The sequence below is a fragment of the Orycteropus afer genome, unplaced genomic scaffold (assembly GCF_000298275.1).
Source record: "Orycteropus afer afer isolate SDZICR_OR568_19922 unplaced genomic scaffold, OryAfe1.0 scaffold00069, whole genome shotgun sequence".
Taxonomy (NCBI): Eukaryota; Metazoa; Chordata; class Mammalia; order Tubulidentata; family Orycteropodidae; genus Orycteropus; species Orycteropus afer.
Genome location: NW_006921656.1, coordinates 12,055,508 through 12,066,105, shown reverse-complemented (window position 1 = coordinate 12,066,105; position 10,598 = coordinate 12,055,508). Strand labels below are relative to the sequence as shown.

General features: G+C 42.4%; 1 protein-coding gene across 1 annotated transcript in view; it reads right to left on the bottom strand.

Moving 5' to 3' along the window:
- Positions 1-10,598, bottom strand: part of CYRIB (CYFIP related Rac1 interactor B) — a 37,000-nt gene that overhangs the window by 6,744 nt on the left and 19,658 nt on the right. The window contains exons 4-8 of the mRNA XM_007940551.2: positions 9,481-9,617; positions 8,441-8,518; positions 5,414-5,530; positions 4,528-4,607; positions 2,714-2,840 (exon numbers count right to left, since the gene is read on the bottom strand). Of these exons, the coding sequence (XP_007938742.1) occupies positions 2,714-2,840; positions 4,528-4,607; positions 5,414-5,530; positions 8,441-8,518; positions 9,481-9,617 (539 nt within the window). The remainder of the gene's footprint in view (positions 1-2,713; positions 2,841-4,527; positions 4,608-5,413; positions 5,531-8,440; positions 8,519-9,480; positions 9,618-10,598) is intronic.

Below are 10,598 nucleotides of genomic sequence, written 5' to 3'. Positions count from 1 at the left end.
AGCTGCTCTTTGAAATCTTCTGTTCGGCTCTTTTATCTTGTCATTTCTTCCATTTGCTTTAGCTACTCTCTGCTCAAGGACAAGTTTCAGAGTCTCTTCTGACATCCATTTTGGTCTGTTCTTCCTTTCTTGTCTTTTTAGTGACCTCTTGCTTTCTTCATGGATGATGTTCTTGATATAATTCCACAATTCCTCTGGTTTTCATTCATTGCTATTCAGTGCATCAAATCTATTTTTTAGATGGTCTCTAAATTCAGGAGGGATATTATCAAGGTCATATTTTGGCTCTCATGGACTTCTTTTAATGTCTTCAGCTTCAACTTGAACTTGCATATGAGCAGTTGATGGTCTGTTCCACAATCAGCTCCTGGCCTTGTTTTGCCTGAAGATACTGAACTTCTCCATTACCTCTTGCCACAGATGTAGTCAATCTGACTCCTGTATATTCCATCAGGTGAAGTCCACGTGTATAGCCATCATTTATATGTTGTTGAAAAAAGGTATTTGCAATGAGTAAGTCATTGGTCTTGCAAAATTCTATCATACAATCTCCAGTGTTATTTCTATCACCAAGGCTATATTTTCCAACTACTATACACTCTTGTTTCCAACTTTTGCATTCCAGTCACCAGTAATAATCAACACATCTTGATTGCATATCTGGTCAATTTCAGACTGCAGAAGTTGGTAGAAATCTTCAATTTCCTCATGTTTGCTTTGGTGGTTGGTCCACAGATTTGAATAGCAGTAGTATTACCTGGTCTTCCTTGTAGGCGTATGGATATTACGACAGCACTGACAGCACTGTACAGAAGGACAGATCTTGAAACAGTCTTTGTGATGATCAATGCCACACCATTCCTCTTCAATTTGTCATTCCCGGCATAGTAGATCATATGTGGTTGTCTGATTCAAAATGGCCAAAACCGGTCCACTTCAGCTCCTAATTGTGAAGATATTGATTTTTATGTATTCCATTTCATTTCTGACAACTTCCAGTTTTCCTAGATTCATAGTTTGTACATTCCACGTTCCGATTATCAATGGATGTTTGCCGCTGTTTCTACTCATTTTGAGTCGTGCCATATCAGCCAATGAAGGTCCCAAAAGCTTTACTCCATCCACACATTAAGGTCATCTCTACAATGAGGCATCATCTCTTCTAAAAGTTGTATTCTGAGTGCCTTCCGACCTGATGGGCTCATCTTCTGGCACTATATCGGACAATGTTTTGAGGCTATTCATAAAGTTTCCCAGTACTATATCAGATCATGTTTCACTGCTATTCATAAGTTTTTCACTGGCCAACTGTTTGAGAAGTGGATGGCCTCCTCCATCTTCCGAGTCTGTCTTAGCCTAGAAGCTCCGCTGAAATCTGTCCACCATGGATACCCTGCTGGCATTCTATAACACCGATAGCATAGCCTCCAGCCTCACAGCAACACACAAGCCACCACAGGACAACAAAATGGCAGAAAAGCTCATCTCCCTTAGTTGTTCCAACTGCTCTGCTCACCTCCCCACCTGTTCTTACCTGCCCAAGGGCCCAGCCTTAAAATAAGCCACCCCAAAAGGCCTGAGCCGCCGTGTGTCCACCTATCTGCCCAGAGGCCCGGTCTTAAGAGGAAAAGCACAACACAGTAGCAATAACACAGGCTTTGGAAGACAGAGGGAAGCGAGTTTAAAACCTCACTGTAATGTTCACTTGCAATTACATAACTTCCAAAATTCACTGCCATCGAGTTGACTCCTACATACAGCAGCCCTTTAGGAAAGAGTAAAACTGCCCCATAGGGATCCTAAGGCTGTAACCCTTTGCAGAAGACAACTGCCTCATCTTTCTCCTGCGCAGCAGTTGGTGGACTCAAACTGCCAACGTCTTGGTTAGCCGCTGCATGCTTTAACCACTGTACCACCAGACCTCCTTTAGATTACACTTCCCTCAGTGTTTGCTTCTTCAGTAAAGAGGAAATAATAGCACCCACCTCCTAGGAGGATTTTCAGAGTTAAATCGGAGTACAAGGGTGACACTCCTGGGGCACAATTCCTCAGTAAACGTAACCTGCCTTGAACTGGCTAGTAATCAGTTATCTAGACACAGAGTGGTAAGAGCCTGAACCTGCTGTGAAAGGAGAAATGGAATACTCTTCTCACAAAAGGCCGGTTACGAGCTGATCGACCGACGTGAGGGGAGAGACAATAAAATAGACAAACTAGAAAACTACTGTATTTCTTATACTGTTATAGCAATAAGCAAAGCAGACATCTAGACCATAGTCACAAATTATCATGATGGGGGAGGGACTGGGGGAGCCATGTAAAGTCTCCACCTTTTTCCACTGAGGACACCAAATGACTTTGGATACACATTTAGAAATAAGTCTTTTATTTGAGATGGGCTTTGACGAAAGGCATTAATGAACACACACACACACACACACACAAATTCCCTGTATACTGCCAGATACACAGAACAACCATTTATGTACATGAACAAGACACTCACAAGACAATACAGTGATCTTTCAATCATCCTTCGACCACCTGCATATGGCCTATGAGAAACAACAAGAGAGCCAAGGAGGCCATCACTACAAACTAGGCACCTGAGTTCCATGACAAAGTCCAGTCCCCCAGCTCTTTAAAGAAAATGAAAACGCCTGATTTCCACTTAAGGAAACCTGTTGAAATGATAGGACACAACGCGACTTACGTCAATTTTTGAAGTTTTGGCAAATGCTCCCACTGGATGTACATGGTCATAGAGGATTATGACGCCCACCATTACCCTCAAGCAGAAGGACACCGTCTCTTCGTTTGTGAACCTGCTTCTGTACTCCCTGGAGGGCAGAGAGGGGAAAGGATGGGACACATCAAAAACCCTCTACGAGATGAGGAGTGCAGTAATGGCACCCACATCTACGAGATGAGGAGTGCAGTAATGGCACCCACATACTTCCTTTGTGTACCCACCCTAGAAGGCCACACACCCCTGCTGCTCAACAGAGAGAAATCAAAAGTAGCTCCCAAGTCAGTGCCTGCGGACAGGCTGTTGGCACTAACAGGGATAAAAATCATAAACTTAATAGAGCAAATGTGTTTGCTAGTAAGGGCCTAACTGGATCTAAATACATTACAGTACTGTTGTTAGGTGCTGTCCGGTCAATTACGACTCTTATTGACCCCGTGTGGCAGAGCAGAACTACCCCGTAGGGTTTTCTAGGCTGTAATCTCTAGAAGGAGGAGCTCTGGTGGTGCAGCAATCAGGTGCTCAGCTGCAAACTGAAAAGGTCAGTGGTTCTCAACCACCAGCCACTCCATGAGAGAAAGATGTTGCAATCTGCTTCTGTAAAGATTTACAGCCTGAGATTTACTGCCCCTATGGGGCAATTCTAACTCCACCGGATGGGATCACTGTGAACTGGAATCAACTCAATGGCAATGAGGTGTTTTTCATTTAATCTTTACAGAAGCAGACTGCTAGGTTTTTTCTCCTGCAGAGAGCTACTGTGTGGGTCTGAACCAGTTACCAGTAGAGCACGTATCCCTTACGCCACATGGGTCTTACGTTATCATTACTAGATCTGATTTTTACTAGAATTCAGACATATTCACCTTCCACTTGAGGAAAGGGGATTAAGAGCTTTTGTCTACAGAGAAGGCAGCAGGGCAGAGCAGAAAGAGATCAGAATCAGGATGGAGACATCCGGACCCGGTGGGGTCAGCCACTGTGCACAAGTCCTTTCATTTCCCAGGACCTCACTCCCGTAAATGAGGAGGAGATGGAGAAGAAGGAAGATAGCGGCCTTCTACTTCATGCAGTTTTCTGGTACAATAATGTATATAATAAAACAGAGTTTTGGAAAATAAAAAGCCCAACAAAAGCAAAAGCTATCCAGTAAAACTATGTGTCATTCAATGATCCAGAGGGCATTCTTTCCGCTTGCTGACATGAGAATCCAGCCAGGAAACACAATGGAATACACCACAAATAGCCTCAGAGAGAAGAGCAACCCAGCGGAGAATTCAAACCTGGGCTGAAAAAATAAAACTTGAGAACTGGTATCAAAAGAGAAAGGAAGTAACCTTGAGTAACTGTAGTCCTTGCACAGTAAGGCAACGTTCTTCACAGTTTATGAGAAGCTCACTGGAGCAGTTTTATAGCTCTTTCCTATGGTCCCCCACCACACACACACACACACACACACACACAGTTTTACAGCTCTTTCCTATGGTCCCCCACCACAAACACACACACGCGTGTGCGCACACAAACACACACACACACAGCTCCACAGAATCCTGGTTCTTTAGAGTCTAACTTAGTCGGAGGCACCTGAAAACCAAATGTCCTTTATACTTAACCAGACGTTGTATTAAGCTGCCAAACTGTTTCAATCTTAACATTGCACACGTGGGACTAACTCAATTCCCACTTTCCAACTACAACATGCTCCTATTTGGACATGTTACAAAACACCCAACATCTCAACATTCTTGTAGTGAGAACAATCAGTTAATACTCACGGTGTTTCAAGCATGACCCTGCACACACTAGCCATGGTGCTTAAACAATCTGTGGTATTTTCTATTGGTAAATTTTTATTCTGCAAAAGTGCACAGAGAACAGAAACACGTGAAAATGACAAATAATGGTTAAGCAAGTATAATTTAAAATACAGCACAGTATTAAAATTCAGCAAGTTTAAAATCTAGTTCCTACTCCGAGTTTTCTAAAAAGTTCCCTAGATTCTTCCGGGGACTGCTCTAAGCTTCAAGGATCTACCTATGAAGCAAGACAGACAAAACTCTGCCCTCCCGAGGGGCTGGGCAGAGAACAATCAGCCATGCAGGCAGGGGCAGGGGTGCAGAGTTTGCAGCCCCTGAGAGGCATTTGGACTTTTATCTTGTGAGTACTGGGAAGCACAGGAGAGAAGGGACCAATGATGTTTTAAGAAGATCACATGGCTGCTCTATGGAGAAAGCAGGAAGAGTGGAAGAAAGAATAAGACTTGGACGGAAAAATCGGGAGTCTGGCTTGGCCATGCTATTGCTGAGTTGTCGAATGTACATGTCAAGGAGACCGCAGACAGACAGTGCATGTGCACAGAGGGCCCTCAGGGAAGGCACCAGGGGTCTATCAGCTTAGGAATGCGATTTAAAGTCATAAGACTTCTTGAGATTGTCACCATTAATGGGAGAAGCTCAAAAATAAGCTGCTCTTCTGATTGTGACCAAAAAAAGTAGAAGGTTTTAAATGACAGAAAGTCCAGTCAGACAACTACACAGATCAATAAATGGTTATTTCTGGCAAGCACTATCATATTAAAGAATACTTTTCACCTAAACAAAGCACTGTCTTCAGCTAGCTAGACAGTAACTGCACAGAATAACTTCCGTAGGCAATGCTCACCTCTGATACAAATTTTGTGGTGGCGTCACTTAAGGTCTTCAGCATTGGGGTTGCTTCAGCATAAAATAAAGACATTCGATTTGCTAACTCATTATTTACTTCGTTTTCTCCTTCTGCCTGTGTAGAAAATAACCGGACTCAGTATCAGTTCATAATTATGAACCACGACAACTTATCAGAAGACCCGGGCACAGTGTCTGTCACATGAATGCCTGTTAAACTAATACAATAAAAACCCTTTACAAACAGTAGTTTTAAAACCCCATGTGACTTAAATACTGTTTAAAAATATAAACATCAGAAATAATTGTTTAAAAAAGATTACTCTCTTAATTTAAAAATATTTAAGATGACATTAAGCAATTGAACAAAAATGTGAAGAACTGCCTTCCGTATACATGGAAGGGTCTAGATGCTATGCAGCATAAAAAGACCATCACGACACTGTCCGTCCTTTGCTGTGAACATGGGAGTATGCACACAGCATCCACAACAACATGCTAACTGTCACTGATAGAAAAAGGGGAGAGAGGAAAATGAAGTCAGACTGCAAGTAAGTTAAGAAGCATGCACAGAGGAAAGGTGCTCTTAGAGATGATGGCGGGTAGGGAACCACGGTATTCCAACCACGTGGGGGGAGGCTGGGCATGCTCTGTGTTTTCAGTTCAGTCCAGTACAGCAGTATACAAAAAATAGAAAGACCAAACCCACTGCCATCTAGTCCATTCCAACTCATGGCGACCCCTACAGTTTCCAGGGCTGTAAATCTTTACAGAAGTAGATTGCTTCATTTCTTCCTGTTGAGCAGCTGGTGGGTTTGAATGCTGACCTTCTGGTTAGCAGCTAAACGCTTCACCCACTGCACCATCACAACTCCTTAGAGTAGAGGATAACGGGCAGAAAATCACCAAAGGTAAAATTGGAAAGGAAGGCTGTGATCAGATTGTAGAGGCTTGCTTAAGTTTAGTTTTCTTCCATGTCTAATGGAAAGCCATTTAGAGCATTAGAGGAAAGGAGTGACAAATCAATTTTCTAAAAGTTAACCGATGGCAGCGAGCAGAGTGCACCAAAAAGGAAAAGAACTGGTCGGAATATGAGCTATGCTGGTAAAGAATGACTGCCCAAATGGAGTGAAAATGAGGCTGCCAACTGGGCTAGAAGCAGATGAACAAGGAGAAAAGGATGAGACGGGAGAGACAACCAGCTGACGACGGCATTTACTGATCATTCTAGAGGGCAGGGGACAGTACACAGACAACTGCCATGTCTTTGGCCTGGAGTGACAGGAGGTGGCAACCACAGACGATGCATGTTTTGCTTTATTTTCTTTCACAGGGTGGGTATGAAAATGACAGAGGGATGGTCAGCTTCACACCAGAGCCAAACTGATGCAAACAACAGATGCTTCATGGAAGAGAATTCTTCCCAACCCAGGGCCTGGCTTAGAGCAACCACTTCATAAAATATTTACTGAACGAGGGGGGTGGCTACCTTTCGTAAATTTTCTTTAACCTCTCACACCACTATCACTCCCTATGTGGATACAGCATTTTCTATTAAAATGTCCTCTACTTGGGGGCTAGTGTTGATCCTTGAGATCAACTTTTTATACCAATTAGCACAATACAGGCTCTCAAAATACCTAGGAGAAAAAGTATTTTATATTTAAGGTTTTACTTAATGGTATTTGACTCTTTTGGGGTAAAAAAAGATGTACTAAATAGTTTAAGAGGAAGTTAAGAGGTGAAAAAGCCTAAAGAAACCAGAAGAGATGCTAGCCCAGACACAGGCATAGAAGCCGTTTTTTCAAACGGCCATCAAAGGTACGGATGCACTAAAAGTTACTGCTCTCTCACTGCTCTCCTACCAACATTACAACTTCTATCCCAGGGAGGAGGACAGAGAGCAGGTTATCCCAGACAGGGTCATTCTCTCCAGGATTCAACCACTCTTAAGAATATGGGAACCTACCTCCTACTTTGGCGAGTAGCAACTGGGATCTTAAAAGCTAGCAAACCGCCATCTAGATGCAATGATGGGTCTCTCCTCGTCAAGAGCAAAGAAGAATGAAGAAAACCAAAATTCATGGAAACTATTATTAGTCCTAGCGACTGGTACACCATCTGATCTGCAGCCTATACGACTATGAGACCAGAAGAACTAGATGGTGCCCGGCTACCACTGTCATCCACTTGGAAGGGGATCTATGTAGGGGATCCTTGATAGAGAGGGAGAACAATGTGGAACAAAACCCAAAATCATTTGGAGGAAAAAAAAAAAAAAAAAGGGGGTGGGGACCAGGTTTGCTGGTCTGATAGAGCCTGGTGGAACCACTGAGACTATGGCCCCTCGCTGCCCTTCAGATCTGGAATTGAACCCACACCTGTGGTTTCCAGCCAAACAAAAGACAGGCATATGAGTTGAACATTTACCTCAAGTAGATACACTCCTTGGAGAGAACAATCAGGGAAGAAAGAAGGGCTGCTTATGCACAGGGAGACAGCTCAGGGGGCAGGAGTGCATGGAGGGATGGACACAGGGAAGAGGTAACTATGGGGAGGAAGTGGGAGGGGAGCTGTTGCATTGTGGTAAACTGTGGTCAATGTCATGAGACAAAGTATATGTGAACCACTGTATGGAAAGTAAATTTGCTCTGTAAACCTTCCCCCAAATCATAATTAAAAAAAAAAAAAGAATACGGGAACCAAAAAACTCCATAATCACTAATTCACAAAAGTTTCATACAATTAAAATGAGATTACACAGAGAAATATTCTAAGCATCAATGTTATGCAGACAAAAAGCAACATTACTGATGGGCCTATGGGCATTTAAGTGACCACAAGAAAAACAGGTAAACATATGCTTTGCTGACTTCTGCTCCCTCCTCCCCCCCGCTACGGTTGCTCACAATGACTAACTTTACTACTGGATTGAAGATTTATCTGAATGAGTGTGTGGATGGATGAATGAAACAAAAGAATAAACCAACTAAATTCAGAGCCCCAACACAAAGCATGAACTTACCGGAACGTTGTTAATCCTCATCCGACTCAATGTCCTCCTGTAGTAGCTGAAATCATTCTGAATGGCAGGGTTTGTCATCTGAGGAAGACATTCATGAGAGAAAAAGGTACTAAATGTCGATTATTAACATAAACACTAAATGATAAAACTATTAAATGCAGTTTTCACTGGTTATGTAACATTCCCTAATTTGTAACACCAGTTTAGGAACTAAAACTGGTCTCATGCAAGCTGGCTTTTTGCACGTAAATTGTTAACATTGTGCTCAGTCCCCACGGAAGATATAAAACAATGCAGACTGTTCCTCAGTCATGGCCAATGTACTTTCCTTTTCATTTCATTTCAATAATTTCACGTAATTCAATTAACAAGATTCTTTACCCAAAGAAGATATTACCAAACAAACAAAAAGAAATACATAAGCTACTTGTTTTAGATCATGATAAAATATGCCTATTTGGTCCACAGGACAATCCTCATATGAACTAAAATTTTACAGGCAAATCATGTATACAAAGTATTAATGAAAGATAGTCCACACCTATCAATGATAAAATCCTAAAATGTTGGCAGTAGGGCCTGGTAAGTCAAAGGACCTGCCCAAGGTTTCAGAACTAGAGAGGCCTCAACTTGAATTCAGGTCTCCTGACACCAAATCTGTTGCTCATTCCATATACCCACTCCTTCTGACAACAGGATATTCCAGCTTAAAGATAAAAAGTTGAACAACATTTTTATGGAAAAAGCCTTTTAAAAATAAAAAAGATGAGCAGGAAGAAAAATCTGGAAAGAATGTCAATACTGTTTCACAGACCATTTCGAAATAAACTTAAATGAAGACTAAACACTAGATCAGGTGCTATCTGCCACAAATGACATCAAAAGACCTGTCGTACTTTTTAAATCCACATTTCCATTTTTGCTAAGGTCCAGCAGACATCACTCAACCACATTTCAACAAGGTCTCCAGGCTCCTCTTCCTAGTGTTCCTTTAAAGACCTGTAACTTGCCTAGCACTCAGGACCATCAGGAAACTGTACCTTGAGCTCATCAAAGCGCAGAGTGAAATGAAGAATTTCTGCAAACTGTTTAGCAAGAGCCTGCTCGCGCTCCAGGTGCTGGGTGGGAGAGTAAGGGGTGCTCGTCAAGGCTCCCAGAAGACCTCGTAACGCTGCTTCTAAAGAAAATAAGGTGAAACATGTTGTTTGTGCTTCTCTAGTATTTGTCTGTGAGATAGTAAACATTCCATGAATTTTATGATCTTAACTCCCACAAAAGTAAACCAAAAATAAAACCAATTGCCACGAGTGATCCTGATGATCCTGACTCGTCACAGCCCCACAGGAGGAGCAGAACTGCCCCACAGGGTTTTCAAGGCTGCACATCTTTACGGAAGCAGACAGCCTCATCTTTCTCCCAGGGAGTGGATGGTTCAACTGCTGATGTTTTGGGTTTGCAGCTGAATGCTTTAACCACTGTGCCATCAGAACGCCTCCAAAAGTAAGATCTCCTTAAAATTCACATTATCTAAATATACAACATACATATAACAGAAGCAAAGCAATCAAAGAAGTTTAAAACTCTGTCACTGCTCAATGTACCAAATATGAGTGATCAATATAATGACATTGAGGAAAAGAAAGACAGAGAGAGGTAAGTGGGAAGTACAGTTCCTAAACTGGTGTTTGCACATATAGTACGGCGTTGTCAGTGAAGGCAAACATGGGTATATGGGTGGAAAAATGGGTGGACAGGCTGAACTATTTATTAGGTATGTCTATGAAGTGGGGAGTGTGCCCAAGAACATGTATAGGGTTAGCAAACCATGGTCCTATAACTTTATGTGTATGATCTGAATTCCCAGGTGTATACTGGAGCTGACAAGGGACAAGGTTGTAGTCACTGCTTGGTCACAGCCAGCTACCCAGAAGGACTGAGTAGTTGAACCTGTGAGCTTGGGACCATAGTCACAGAGGACATCAATCTCAATTGGCATAACAATACTACACACAACGTTGTTCCACCTCCTACTGTGCCGAGTAGCGACTAGGATCTTAAAAGCTTGCAACCTGCCATCTAGATGCAACGATGGGTCTCTCCTCATCCAGAGCAAAGAAGAATGAAGAAAACCAAAAATTCATGGAAACAATTAGTCCTA